Source organism: Bos mutus, chromosome 15 (assembly GCF_027580195.1).
Source record: "Bos mutus isolate GX-2022 chromosome 15, NWIPB_WYAK_1.1, whole genome shotgun sequence".
Lineage (NCBI taxonomy): Eukaryota > Metazoa > Chordata > Mammalia > Artiodactyla > Bovidae > Bos > Bos mutus.
Window position 1 is genome coordinate 75,347,364 of NC_091631.1, and position 15,630 is coordinate 75,362,993.

The 15,630-nt window shown below is 39.9% G+C and overlaps 1 protein-coding gene across 3 annotated transcripts in view; it reads right to left on the bottom strand.

Annotated features, from left to right (window-relative positions):
* Positions 1–1,556: 1,556 nt before the first annotated feature.
* Positions 1,557–15,630, bottom strand: part of PDGFD (platelet derived growth factor D) — a 281,841-nt gene continuing 267,767 nt past the window's right edge. For 2 of the 3 annotated variants that reach the window (XM_070384346.1, XM_005887204.2), the window contains 2 exons: positions 14,541–14,755; positions 1,557–4,383 (listed from right to left, as the gene is read on the bottom strand). In XM_070384346.1, coding sequence (XP_070240447.1) covers positions 4,258–4,383; positions 14,541–14,755 — 341 coding nt within the window. In that variant the 3' untranslated portion in view covers positions 1,557–4,257. The remainder of the gene's footprint in view (positions 4,384–14,540; positions 14,756–15,630) is intronic. The other variant, XM_005887203.2, reaches the window with a different exon arrangement.

A 15,630-nucleotide genomic window follows, 5' to 3' on the forward strand; every position in this document is an offset into this window, starting at 1 on the left:
AAGAAGAACAGAAAGCTCAAAATCTTAAATTAAGTGGTTAGCTGCTTATCCATTGCTGATGTTTAACTACAATATTCAGGAGATATCTCAGTGTGTTAAGTTTTAAAGGCCTATGTAGTTTTTAAGTTGATCATTAAAAACAACAGAATTTAAGTGAATGTCAACAAAACCAGTGAATTATAAATATTTTCTCTTCCAGCATATTTGATCAGAGCTATCAATAAACAAAATTGTATTTCCTAGGATTTCAGGCATGAATACTAATCTATGAACATAATGTTCCACCAGAGGACCCTAGGAGAATATGAACAATCTGGATATCTATTGAGTTACTCTTAATAGAAAACTGGACACATGTGCATTTCAGGAAATAAAATAACATTCTTAATGTATCTGCATTAAAATACTGCTTATATATCTATGACTAGTACTATTTTTGTCATAAAAATCCAAGTTATATAAATAAACTACTCTACCTATCCCTGTCCCATTTTTTGCCCATACTTTGACTCCATGTTAGCTGATATTTCCAGTGGTAAAATTGATTCTTGCCACAAAATACAGGTCTCTGCTCCCTTTTCCCCAAAACCCAACACTACTGAACTAAATAAAGTGGCAGAGTTTCACCCAACACTGTGCAGTTGCCATCCTGTCTTCAGTGGGATGGTGAAGACCAAGGCTACAAGCAAAAGCAAAAGTTCTTACAGCAAGATGAGCTCTCTTTAGGCTTTGTCTCTCTGCCTCCCCCACCAACAAGGCACACTCCAAACTCTGTAGGAGAGTAGCCCCTAAGCAGGTCCAGAAAGTGTCAGATTTGTCACTATATGCAAGGCCTTCTAGCTTTCTCTCTGATGCACTAAGACACTTTCAGCCTCCACCTGCTGGGAGGAAAAGCCCCCAGCTCCTACAGATTACTTCCCAGGAATCCTTACAAATGCTACCAGATTGATCATCTGCCTTCACATAATTTTACATGGTTTGGTTTGTAATTTCCTGAAATTTACTGTAATTTCCCGCATGTTATGAGGGAAAACTATATATGATCTTCAAATCTAGTATTTTGAAATATTTGGGATCATTTTAAAGTATCTTGCAGGTTTAGGCATTCTGTTGAGGGCATTGGTTCTAAATAATGAAATAAACTCATATTGTAAAAAAAAAATCTGGTTAACACTGACCCACCAGCTGTGGTGTTCATCTAGATGGGTGAAGCTGTGAGGGTGAACATAATGTTATTGATTTCAGGCCCAAGAGGAGAGAGCTTGTGGACTCTCCAAAGCAAAGAATGTCAGAGGAGGATATCTTCTACTAAAAGCCTGCAGGGAAACAAACAATCAAACAAAGAAGCACCAAGAGCAGCAAAAAAAACAACACAACTCAAGTCCCACTCCATTTTCGGTTTCCGATGGCTTCCAGAAGGGACAGGGTAAAAGACTGTTTTCAGCGAAGAATGTTCTAAAACCAGGCCCACAGAGCGCCCCCAGCCTTGTCAGACGCTGTGTGTATTTGGGGAAGTAAGTCTGCATCATCGTGCACCTTTTAAAACTGCAGCTGAGTACTAAATAATGGAGCAGCTTTGTTTGTAAGCAATATTTATTTTTCATGAAGGTAAGAGGCAAATTACATTTATTACAGAAAACACTATGAAAGGAAAAAGCGGCATGTTACCAATATGACCAAAAAAAAAAAAACCCAGAAAAATTATATTTATGAAAGTGCTCTGCCCTATAACATATTGAACAGAAGGCATTATTCCAGGTGAGTGAGCCACACAGAAATGAGGATTTATTAGGATTTGTTTTGAAATGTAATTTGTATGGTGAGCTTTTTATTCCTTTGATGGCAATGAAGCAGATTTATTGGCTACATGTTGGAAGTGCAATAGATAACAGATAACCAAGGGAGAAGTTTTAATAAAACACTCAGGAAAGAAAAAAAAGAAGTGAGTGAGACTGCATGCTTACATGGCAGCTAATAAATAATAAGTCGAGATAGGGCTTTAACTGAAAACCATCCTGGTTATTGCAGCTTGGAAGGTTTACTGAAAATTGGGTAGAACACTCTAATTTTTCATACTTAACAGTTGAACAAGTTAGAGTGATATAACTCAAATTTTGGTTTTGGTCCAGGAATCCTATGTTTTCACAGGAAGCTTGCAAGAGGCTTTCGGGGGAAGAATGGTTACTGATTATTAAAGGGTCTGGCTGTGCTCTTTCTGACTGTGCTCTGGATTTCGGACAACTCAACAATAGAGTATTTATTTTTACCAGTCATCTTTTGAGGTAAAAACACAGGACACTTCCAGGGACATTTTGAAGGAATATCTTCAATAAGCATTGGCCTTTCAAAGAGCTGAGCAGAAATGAGCTCCTAAAGATACTTGAGAACTTGGTCCTGAAAACATCATGTTCAGAAATCCAAATATATATAGTCTGCTCATCTGACACTGAGACTTCATGAGCCCCAGTTACACATCCCTCATTCGACTTGTCTGTGTTCAGTAGGGCCCTGGACTTAGGGAAGAAACCAGTTCTTTTTTCTTTCAAGATGAGAAGAAAAATGTCCTTCTCTCTGAGCAGCTCCAGAGCTATCTTGACTTCAGTATTGCTCTCTTAGAGTCTTGTTTTGGAGAATGATGAATCACTTCCTATGCCTGCAGTCAGTCCCTGAGGCCTTAACAGACATTAAGGAGCCAAGGAGGAAAAATTACTCTAAGTACCAATAATAACTACAAATAATGCAAAAACCATTTTCTAGGGTAGAGCAGGGCCAGCTTTGTGTTCTCACAATTTGCAGTGAGGCTTCTTAGAACAAGTGCCATAGATTTGGAAAGAACCAGAGACCCAGGTCTCCTTGCACTTGGTTCAGAAACAGGAATTCAACTGAATTGAACAGTGACTACACAGTTAGGAATTTACGTCAATGAAATTGGGTTGCTTTAATGCACAAAAGCTTCTGGGCTATAAGTAATCCATGATGGCTTGCCAAATATAAAATGCCATTGTATATATATATACATTGTCTCATTTAATAATGACTCATAAACATTATATATATATATATATGTGGAAGAGATAAGAAGAGATATGGAAAAGATAAGAACACAAAAGCAAGATACATAAAATTAATTGGCATAATCTGGAGAGTATGAGTCATTATTAAATATGGATCCCAATCAAATATTCCATCCCACTCCCAGTTATGTTAATATTTCAATGCTCACATTTTTTTACTTTCAACTCCTCAAACTTTTCAGTGAGCATTATTTTGAAAGGCTCATACAGAGTCCCCATGACATTCTCCAAAGGAGTTACTTTTGTGGAGAGGTTTTGAGAAAAAACAATTCAAAATTCTGCTTCAGCTTATACATTTTCTCTCATAGGATAATAATAATAAACCTTGTGAGAATTTTTTGAAGACAGGTGTTAATGAGTTTGCATGCCTCGGCAAGATACACTGAGAGAAGACTTAAGGGCTTTATTTCTAAAGTGCCTATATTATGATGACATGCTCTCGGAGACAGGTAATTATTGTCTATATAGGTAAGTATGTAGTACATCTCATGAGACAAATGGCTAGGAATGTATCTTTTCCCAGAAACCATATTTCCCTCTTTTGATAATTAAGATGTATGCACAAGAAATGCTAATTTATTGGATTTTTAATATAAAAGCTGCTGTCTTTAAAAGAGCAAGATCCAAAACTGTTTTGTGATTCAAAACTTAAAAATAAACAAATTAATCTTCCAAATCTTCCAAAGACATGTTTAATGTATTTACTGTGTCCCTTATTTTAAGAGTCTAAATAATTAAACCATATGTAAGCTCTGGTGTACCTGGTTATATATACTGAGTGAATCATTTGGTCTATTTACACAGAGACATGGAGATGACACATTATATATATATATATATATATATGGGACAGACTTAGGTGGCTTATAGGGTAAAGCGCCTGCCTGTGATGCAGGAGACCCAGATTCGATCCGAGGGTTGGGAAGATTCCCCTGGAGAAGGAAATGGCAACATCCTCAGACACTATTAAATGCAATCCTATATTCTTGAATATAGAGGTTGATGATACGCCTTTCTACTTGTCATGGCACTAACAAAGCTAGGTTGAAAGTCAGCAACCACTTATAGTCATTGCTTTTCAGGCTAATAGTAAGTTCGGTTGCTGGTGGGAAAGGGGTCTCTTACCACACCCTCCTTAAAATAAAGGTTCTTTCATGTTTAATGAAAGTACATGCACATTCTCTTATCGAGGTGGTCTTGAGCTGCAGATACAGTCACACCGCTCATGATGATCCAACTGGATGTCAACGAGAGCCATGTGCTTTGCTCTGCCCCTCCTCTTGAAATAGCCGGGTTCAAACTTTAACACCTAGGACAAGAAGCATTTCCTGTTAGAAAGTACCTGGGATTTAACTCAATTACATACCACTTATTCTCTTTATGACAACTGGTTCTTAAGCCTTTGAGCATCCAATGGAATCTACGGGCTCACTATTAGAATGCACACATACAAATATTGTTATAGACAATCCACGACTCCTTAAAGTAACGGAATCCACTGATCACAGAGTAACGCCTCCTGCATTACCTACCTGCAGGGTCGTGAGGATTTCAGGTGTCTGAGCAGGTGTTTACTGATAACTTTCTAAGGGCCTGCTTTGTGCCAAGTGCTGTCCCAAATATTACTAATACCACAAACAGTCTTCTGGCTAAAGCATGTGTTATGGATAAATACAATGCTGAGACAATACTCTGCAGACAGGACAACGAATACAGTTGTGACCTAATATGCTGGTATGGGGACTTCCCTGGAGAGTGGTTAAGAATCCGCCCGCCAATGGTCTGGGAAGATCCCACGATCCACAGGGCAAGTAAACTCTGTGCCCAACCATGGAGCCCGCGTCTGGAGCCAGCGCTCTGTAAACAAGAGGCCACCACAGTGAGAAGCCCTCGCACCACTGAAGAGCGGCCCCTGCTCACAGCTGGAGAAAGCCCGTGTGCAGCAGCAAAGGCCCCGGGTGCCACCCCCGCCCCGCCCCGCCCCGCAAAAATGCTGGCGCGGCTAAACACGCGGGTGAGGTAAGACATTTTGCCTCCCTAGTGGTCATAAATAACTGAAAATGTGTGTATGTTCTTCCATATCTGTTAGGCTATATCGAATAATACCCTTTACAATTCAAAACAGATCATGTTCCACTAAAATGTTTGCATATTAATACCTTTAAAACAATCCAACATTACTTGAATAAATCACATCCTTAAAATTTTACATTAATAGGTGTGAATGTGATTTAAAAAAATTTTTTAAGTTTAAATAGAAGCTAACCCTTCTTCCCTAGTGTGGCCTTCACTGAAGTCAATATTTGCTATCATATACATAAATATTGTTTTCCATATACAGTCAACTTCATTGCTTCTTTGTTTATATTCTTAGGCTCCTGTTAGCTTTCATTTTTGATTCTGTTCTGTTTTCCCTTTTAGACTTTAAACTCTGCATGATACTACCATACAACTATGTAGCATTTTGTAGTTTTAAAAAAATTTGCACGTATGCACTATTTCGTCTGGCCCAAGACAAACCTTGTCATACAGTAGAGAAGGCGTCTTCACTCACAGTGTATAGGCTGGAGAACTGAGATTATAAGGGAGGCCAGGTGCCAGGCTTTCTGTCAGCGGGGACCTGAGAGTAGTGCATTGTTCTCTAGGCTTCCGGCATACTAGGACCCAAGGACCACACGTCTCTAATGCAGCTGCAGCTTCCTTCTGTATCTCAAAGGTGTGGCAGGCACACGTGTGAACTAAAATGGGGCCCTGATGCTTGGTATACTTTGCTCCGAGATGAAGATTAGATGCGAGGAAATCTTATTTTCTAGGCTGTATAATAACTTTTCATGGCACGCCCCCCCACCCCCAATTTTTCTACTGGATTGTCTTCCTAGCAATGTCCTCATCCTTATGTTACCTGTTTCAAGTTATAAGCAAATCAAAACCATCTGCTAGGAAAACAGGCTTAGAGCCCTCAGTCCCCATGCATCCGCTTTACTTTAGCGTTTGCCTTTTTAAAACACTGAGGGGGTGATATTTATTTATTTGGCTGCATTGCGTCTTAGTTGTGGTGCGTGGGATCTTCACTGGGTCCTGTAGGAGCTTTCACTGGGGTGCACAGATGCTCTAGGTGTGGCACACGGCCTCCGGAGCGCACAGACTCAGCGGTTGTGGCACGCGGGCTTAATTACTCCATAGCATGTGGGAACTTAGTTCCCTGACCAGGGACTGAACCTGTGTCCCCTGTACTGCAAGACATATTCTTAACCACTGGACCACCAGGTAAGTCCCAACATTTAGCCTGATTTTCCCATAAGAGTTCTGTGGAGCAGGTCATTTGTTCAATGTTCAGTAAAGTAAGGAACCTGGGCTCTGATAACACAGTGTGAAATACCTTGTCCCATTTGGAGAAGAGCTTCAAAAGGATATTTGTACTTTTGTGAGTACAAATTGGGGTTGGGGGATGGGGTAGGAAGGGATGGCCTAGAAGAGTTCCTGAGGGAGGCACAAAAGTACCAGATTATGGTAAAGCTAGTCCCAGTGCCAGTTTTGATAGCTAATTATATTATCCTCTTTACCTAAATTCCACTGAACATACACTATGAATCACATAGTTTCATATGACATATGCTTTCTCTCTATTAACAAATGCTTTGAGGGCAAGGACAGAAAAAATAATGACTAACATTTTTGAGTATTTGTTAGATGCCACACTGTTATGACTGGAAGTATTAAACGTTTTGCGTATCACTGTAACACTATGATATAGGTACTTTTCTAATACTGTTTCAGATAAGGGAAGAGAGAGAATAAGGTTGCAGAGTCAGTGACTGGTGTCACCAGTGTTTGTCTCCACGTGGCACAGCGTGTGCCCTTACCGGGAAGGTGGAGTTTTGTCTGTTCTGGTCAGCAGCATTGGGAACACAGTAGGTTTCCAGTGGGATGCACTCCGGTGGCCGTGGTGGGTAACGCTGCCACGTCACAATATGGGAACCTATGTTCACGGCCTCTTTCCTGTCTCCTCCCTACATCGCTTCTACCCCAACCTCCAACAAGGGGAGGGGCGCAAAACAAACCAAACCAGAGGCCAAAATGAAGTGGCCTATTGGAGAAGGAAATGTCAACCCACTCCAGTGTTCTTGCCTGGAGAATCCCAGGGATGGGGAAGCCTGGTGGGCTGCTGTCTATGGGGTCGCACAGAGTTGGAAACGACTGAAGCTACTTAGCAGCAGCAGCAGCAGCAGCATGCTTTGCATCACTTGCAAGTCTTTTACGATTTTGAAACAGAATTTCAAGTACTGAGAGCAGAGTGACAATGATATTTTCCTTTCCTTGCTCCCAGGGTCACTCCTGCTTCATCTCTAAAGAAAATAAAAACTGTTGCTTCTCCATGAAAAACTAAGTAACCAAAGCATGGATGAGTGTATGTTGCACTTTGGGATATTAAATACCCTGCTACAATAGATAGGAAAGCTTTCCTGTGCCACACTTGGTCAGAGCGCCCTGGAAGAGCATAAAGCTCGGGTTCCTACAACTTTGCCAAGAATTTCTCTAATATTAGTCACTATTTTCCAACCCTAATAAACCAGATCTGGAGGTTGAACTATTCAGGGGAAGAAAATGATTCCTAAGAAGCTGAGCTGATGATAAATATTCTCTTTCTTAAAAAGACCATTATCAAAGCCTAATAAGTTGCCATGACTGACATCTATAAAATCAATGCTTCGTTGATTTGCTTCCTCATTTGATGAGAAATGAAAGTGTGTGCTTTGGGGTGAAAGCCGTGCCTGGTCAGTTTTTTCTAACTGGTCTCCTGATTGTTCAGGGATTTTCCCTGTGTTTTATATTAAGCCACGTTAGTCCAGTATATATGTGTTTTGTTGATAAGAGGAGAAAAATGAATTGGCAGACACTTTTCCAGACAAGACAGGAAAGCACTGTTTGAACAAAGTGGAAATTGGACTGCTTTACTGGCTGATCACAGCACTGATGCTCAAAGCTTTCAGACCATGTAATCGTCTTCGGTTCAGGTACACAGCACTGAAAGGAGGAAGAAAGCAAAGCTGATTTGAGAGAGCATAAAAAGTTAAAAGAAAAATGAAAAGCTTTTATCTGAGAAAGCAAACTGTCTCTGGGTTATCTGGTCACCTTTAAAGGGAAGGAACCATTGAATTAATTACAGTCGCTGTAGGACACTCACTAATAGGTACCTTCACAAAATGCTTTCCTATTTTCTGCTCTATGATTCACTGCTGCAAGCACACACACTGAAATAAAAATCCATGGAGGAGCAGCCAGCCATTTCTTATCACCTATGGGTGAAAATGGCATTCTTGACCCTTCTTCACCATCTGGAAAACCACATGAAGCCAGGGAAAGTTGATTTTTATTAAATGGAGAATGACTGAAGCAGTTGGTGGCTTTCATACCACTACACAGAATCAAAGATGCTCAGTTTGCAAATTACCATATCACAAAAGATATTTACTACAATTACTCTCTTTGTTGCCAATAAAGCACTGAATGAATCATTGCCATGAAGTTATTACAGTAATAAAACAGTACTAGACAGAAATGCTCCATGCTGAGTTGGGCTCTTGTTTATTGGAAATATTAAAGAAAGGTCGTTAAGGCCTTGTAACAGTTTTCATATTAATGGCTGATGTAGGATCACAAATACATATTTTAGGACATGTGCACTGTCTAAACCCGAATCATTAAGGGTTTACTTAAGATTCACCCAACTTCTAAAGCAGGCAGCATTCAGTATACACACTTTCTTAAGAAAAACAGCTTCATATTTTTCCTTACTTTATGATTTCTTTCATGCTTGTAGACTTTATAAAAATGTACATGCAGTTAAGATTTTTAAGGTCTTGTAGTCAACCTTTCTGAAACCTAAAGTGACTACAAGCAAAAATATTTTGAGATGAGAAAACATTTTATTTTCTACCTGGGTAATTGCACAACTTGAAAGTAAGAGTTTCAAGGGAGATTGAGAGTTGTAAGGGAAGGAGTGATACCAAGTCCTGAGATACAGTCCTCCCTAAGAAAGACACAAATAACAGAGCTCAGCAACGTTTCTCTGACAAGCTAGGTATGAAGGTGACTGAAGGCTGGGCTTATAATGTGGGTCTACACAATCCTCATGAATTTTGAAAATGCAATCTTTACATCTGTGGACATTTACTTATAATTGAAATTTTCTTGTGAGCACTCTGGGGTGTATTCAGCAGCAGTGCTTCCTTTAGAGGACTTAACTAGGTAAATGATTTTGACAGTATTTTAGAGGATTAATGACTACATGTTCAGCCCACCAGTTTCAGAAAACATGACGGAAGCTGAGCTGGGCACCAAGTTTCAGAGCACGGCATTAACACTGAGTATCATTCGTGTCACACATGGGTCTTTGTCTAGTTGGGGAGTATCATGCCCGAAGGCACGTTTGCTCAACTTTGACAAGAAGGCCTAATATGAATCCGGATCTACAAGGAAAAGGATGTATGCACTTTGCTGTACTTAGAGGGTCCCGGCACCAGTAAGTCATCAAGGCTCTAAGGGAGTCAGAAGGGAGCAAGCCCAATCTTGCTCTCAGGATATTCCACCCACATCTGTCGAGTGCTTTACAGCCTTCAGAGGCTTTCATTGTCCCAGGATCCCCAAGAGATAAGCAGCACTGCTGCTGCTGCTAAGTCGCTTCAGTCGTGTCCGACTCTGTGCAACCCCACAGACGGCAGCCCACCAGGCCCTGCCGTCCCTGGGATTCTCCAGGCAAGAACACTGGAGTGGGTTGCCATTTCCTTCTCCAATGCATGAAAGTGAAAAGTGAAAGTGAAGTCGCTCGGTCCTGTCTGACTCTGAGCGACCCCATGGACTGCAGCCTACCAGGCTCCTCCGTCCATGGGATTTTCCAGGCAAGAGTACTGGAGTGGGTTGCCAGCACAGGTGTTACTAATGTTGAGTGGATAACTTTTTTATACATAGTCTATACACATTAAAGTTCCATATCATATCTCTGTTCTTTTGTATTTTCTTAGCATTTCAACCACCAACTTGTTTATATTCTTAACACAATCTAGGCAAGATAAGATTTAGGGAGTGGTGAACAGATATCATATAATTTCACATCTGTCTGGGAACTCAAAATTGTAGGTTATCATAGGGAGTAAAAGAGGAACCCAAGGCCCTGGGGAGTTTTAGGTGGCTGGTCCGAGGTGGCCTCTCACGTGAATCCACATATTCTCCCTTCAGTTGTGTGATTTGCTTTGTCTCTACTGTCTTGTCTCTCTCTTATAGGAACAGGAAAGGGCTGCAAGAGAATCTTCTCAAGGTCTCACTCAAAGAGGGAGAAAGAAATAGGGAGACTCTACATAAGCTCTAGAAATGCTGTTCCCAGAAAAAGAATAAAGATTTTTGTGACTTTTGTTATAATCATGACCCTCAAATTCATTGCCTTTGCCATAGAGTAGAAACTTTTGGAAAAATATTGCTTTCCTGTCTTCTTGGTCTCAATTTGAGATTTTAGCTAAATTTGTTTCAATGACAGACACTTAAAACATGTAAAAATTAAAAGTGCCATTCTTTTATCTCAAGTCTAAATCTCAATATTTTATTATCTCCAATCAATCTTTTGTTTCATATATAAATGTCTGCTTATATCTTCTATCTCTTATGTTTGCTGCTGCTGCTAAGTCACTTCAGTCATGTCCGACCCTGTGCAACCCCATAGACGGCAGCCCACCAGACTCCCCCGTCCCTGGGATTCTCCAGGCAAGAACACTGGAGTGGGTTGCCATTTCCCTCTCCAATGCATGAAAGTGAAAAGTGAAAGTGAAGTCACTTAGTCGTGTCCGGCTCCTAGTGACCCCATGGACTGCAGCCTACCAGGCCCCTCCGTCCATGGGATTTTCCAGGCAAGAGTACTGGAGTAGGGTGCTATTGCCTTCTCCCCTCTTATGTTTAATGGGCAACAAATTTTTAATACAAAATTCTTATATTTAATGTAATGTTAAAAAAGTCATTCACAGTAGTTTTTCCATTGTTCAAGTGACTGGAATGGTTTAGATGCTGTAAGTGCCAGAGACAGAGTTGTGTCTCGGCTTACATTGTTCACTGTGGGAGCCCCTGACCATGTGCAGCTATTTACATTCAAATTAGTTTAAATTAAATAAAATTTAAAAATTCAGTTTCTCATTCGCATTACACACATTTCAAGTGCTCTGTGACCACATGTTGCTAATGACTACCAGATTGGATAGTACAGATATGGAACTCTCTCATCACTGCAGAAAGTTCTAACAGATATTGCAGCTGTGCCAGCACTGGGACAAAATCATGAGAGGTAGGACAGTGAAAATTAACTTGTCTTTCTCTGTTGCCTCCTAAGATTTTGGCTGTTGACTGAATGGACATAGCCAGGAGACCAAATGCTTAAAAAATACAATAGTTAGTTTTAATCTAAAAGGTCAATATATTTCTAGGGAACATCCCTTCATTATACACTAACAAGGGAAGATAAGAACTAAAATAAAAAAAAAAAGAACTAAAATAATAGCATCCTCTAATTGTCTACAGAGTATGTTTTCTGGTATTTTCTCTTTTTAAAAATCCCCACCGAAAGTATTTTTTATATTCTGTATATTCCAAGAGAAGGAATGGTTGCTAGGAAAGAGGAAAAATACTTCAGCAGGATACCTCCAAACTTTTCAGAAGAGGGAATTGTACAGATGGAGCTTTTTATTGCACAGTGCAAAATGCTCAGACCTCTACAAGGAGAAGTCACGTGACCTGGGGAAAGAGCAACAATCTTAACTTCCTTTTATTTATAATTTCTAATTATTGATAATTTTATAATTATACGGTTTAATTTCTTGGATTTTATTCCTTAAATGTTGAGCCTTGAAATATCTGTGGAGAGTCATAGAGGCCTGCTTAGGTGGCAAGTTCTAGTGACCCCCTTAAGGGCGCTCATCTCTCATAAAAACTCATTTCCCATCTCATCAGTTACAACCACGAGGTGGGGAGACCAGTTTCTCATTTCTCTGAGTTAAGAGTACAGGCACAAAACTAACAGAAGAGAAGACAAGGATTCTTCCCTCACAAGACTGAGCCCAAGCAACCCCTATTTCTGAAGATGGAACGAGTCTCCTGCTCTCTTCTAGGGGACTGGACAATGTGATTCCTGGGGCATACTTCAGGGGTATTTGTGATGCCTGGGGCATACGTGAGGGGTATTTTAGGATGCTGGGGAAAACGCGCCAGCCACACGTGGCCCAGGTTTGCACTCACTGACGGAGTGACTGATGCTCTGTTGTCCTTTTGTCCACAACTCAGCAGAGTGATTTTGCATAGAGCTCAGCAGACTCCGAGAAGTAAAAATATCATGACACATTTCACAGATGCTTTAGATAGCAGTTTCAAAAAGATTCTACATTTTAGACCCACTCATGTGACTGAACAAAGAGATCAAGGGCTTTGCCTCCTAGATATTAATGGTGAGTAGAAATTTATAGGTAACAGCCTCTGTGCAGAGAGACAATAGACTAACAAAAGGACCTTCAGATTCTTTCAGAGTTAACTGTCTGGGAGGTGAGGGCCCTTTTGGGTGTGTGTTTAACTCTGTGTTTCCACAATAAGCAACTAAAAAAAAATCAAACTACAACTTCTCTCTGAGAGGAGAGTCAAGATGAAAATAAAGCATCAAAGGCCTGAATTTACATGCTTTCCTCACAGTAGAGACTGGGTAAAGATCTTGTCACTTCTTGGCTTATTTTAACGCAAACCAAATTATTGCATTCTGCATTTGTCCGCAGCGTATGACTCAACATTACAAAATTCAGGTTCTTAGACACAAAGGACAAAGTCCAATCTAGAGTTCATCAGGTCATACAAAAATAAAACACAATGAACACAGACAACAGCATTCTCTGGATATGAGAACAGATTTTTTTTTTTCCTTTGAAAAATGTGAGGTGGAGTAAGAAATTCTTGTTACTAAGAAAACATGCTCTATGTAGGTCTCAGATCGGGTCTGCATCTATGTGAGGAAAGCAGGGTTATCGTGGCCTCCAAGCTCTTAGTTTTCCCACGTTGAAAATACCACTTATGACGAATCCCTTTTCATTTAGCTCAGTAATTACCTCTTAACTGATTATTGTTTTATTGTTTTCAGGGTAACAAACTGGTTCTGTAAAGTGGGAGATTTTATTTAGGGAGCACCATCTATTCTTCTGTTTTGATGGATACTGATGAAAAGCAGCTCAAACAATAATTCTTAACAATAGTGTTTGGCTCATATTTTATATTGTAAACATATTTCAATATGGTATTTTACCTCTTACATAATGCACTTCATATGCACTGCTTTGATTCCTCAGAGCCACCCTGTATGGGGTTATCATATAATTTCTTAAATCCTGTTTCACATACATGAAAACTGGCTCTCTAAACTTTACTGACTTGCATAATCATGAAGTGATAGAGTTGCTGTCAATGTCAAGAGCAGCTCTAACTCCCCTTAAGTCCATTCTTTCTTTAATCTTCAATAATGTGCTATATATTTAAAATGAGAGCACTCAGTGTTACCATTGGTAAGTATATAGACTTTAAAAACAGTGAATCAGTTTAGGTCGCATCTCTCTGAGTTACTGACCGAGTCACACTGGTTAATTCCCTGCTCTCTTAGGCTTCAGTTTATTCATCTATAAAAAGGAAATACAAGTAGCACTCCCCTGACAACATGTGAAGAAACTGCCAAGTGAGCTAATGATTGCTTACAATGATGTCTGGTACACTGTAAAGGCTTATGTGTATTTCCTGTTATTATCACTAAAAGTTGCTGCTCTCCTTAAATTTTCATTTCTCTTACATCTCTATGTTTACTTTTGTTTACTTTTGCATAATTTCAGAGCTGATTCCCCAGAGCACTCAGTTATATTTAGGAAAAATTAGTACTTCTGGAAGAATAATATTTCCATATTTAGAGATTGAAAAAGTCTCTGACAAAGTATCTTTTCTGACAATTTATACTTCGCTATTTTTACCCTGATTCATTTTTCAATGAGTTGACTGAATTGAAGATTAGCTCTTAGTATTCTCTTAAAGTAACCTAGATTTGCAGTCATATGCTATAAATGAATCCCATTAGATTTCTGTAAGTAAGCTCTCAAATTATTGCACCATGCATTTGATTGTGTATACTAACAAGCCTGTTGTCAAGCCACATATATATTATGAATAAGGGTTAGAAAAAGGAATCCCTACTTCAGGATGGACCTACACCCTCCCCAGGGACCTGCCTTTGCAAGTTAAGCTCAAGTATAATCACGCAGTCATCTCACTGGGAGGTGCTCCTGTGCAGTGAAAAACCTGCACAAACACTGCAGTGGCCCCGTTTCCCAGCACCCTAGAGATTCCAGGACTTTTGCAGCTGCTAACGGACCAAGTACAGCACTGCAACAAAAAATTCTGAAAACGGCATACCTCATGGTACTTTTTCACAGTCTTCCCTGAATTGCACGCACAGGACTTCCAGTTGACAGTTCCGCAGCCGCAGTTTCCTCCGCAGCGCTGTACAAGGAGGCAGCGAGGAAAGAAGACCACGTTTGTGAGCTTCAGCTCTTCCCTCAAGTTGACGGAGTAGTTCCTAGGAGTGCAGCTGTAACGCTTGACATCATCATTGAGCCTGTCCAGGTCAACTGTAAGAAACACACGCATTGGGTAACCCAGTGCACGACTGTGGCATAAACACTCAGCATGCATTTTGGGAGCAGGGTGGGGAGATTCTGTGAGGACAGCCTTAACCCAGGGACTGACCCTATTCATGGGACCTAAACTATTACCCCAAATACCAAAGGTGAGTGTGAGTGTCACATGCTCAGTCATGTCCGACTCTTTGCGACCCTGTTGACTGTAGCCCACCAGGCTCCTCTATGGGATTTTCTAGGCAAGAATACTGGAGTGGGTTGCCATTTCCTTTTCCTAATACCAAAGGTGGAAAATCTAATTTCTCTTTTGATCCTATCTTCCCCTTCAAAAAAGAAAAAAATCAACAACAGCAAAGAGAAAACAAAAAGACCTTCAAAAACTTAGCTAAATCTTGGTTCAATTTTTCTTGCACCTTTCTAATGCAAAAAAAAAAAAAAGTTCCAATGAAAGAAAATGAAACATTCAGCAATTTAAAATAATTGTCTTTACCTTAAAAAACATGTATGTGTGTGTGTGTGCGCATGTGCAAATGTGTGTGTGTGTGTATATCTATCTATCTATCTATCTATCTATCTCTTCTTGAGTTTAAACAACTCCTGACTCTAAGCCATTACTTAATATAATTTGAATTATATCAGGGACACGTTAGGGAGAATTATTCTGATTTATTGATCTGACAGTGAAATTCTACAAGTAAATGTGATGAATAAAAAGTTTTAGCTTCATTGTAACTCCAAGGTTAAGCAAAACATCAAAGGACAAGGAATTTGGAGGTTGTGAATATGATGCATATTTGTGCATTGCATCCTAGATGGCAGTATAGCATAGTGGTTAAGTGCTTGGGCTCTGCAGTTAATCTACAACA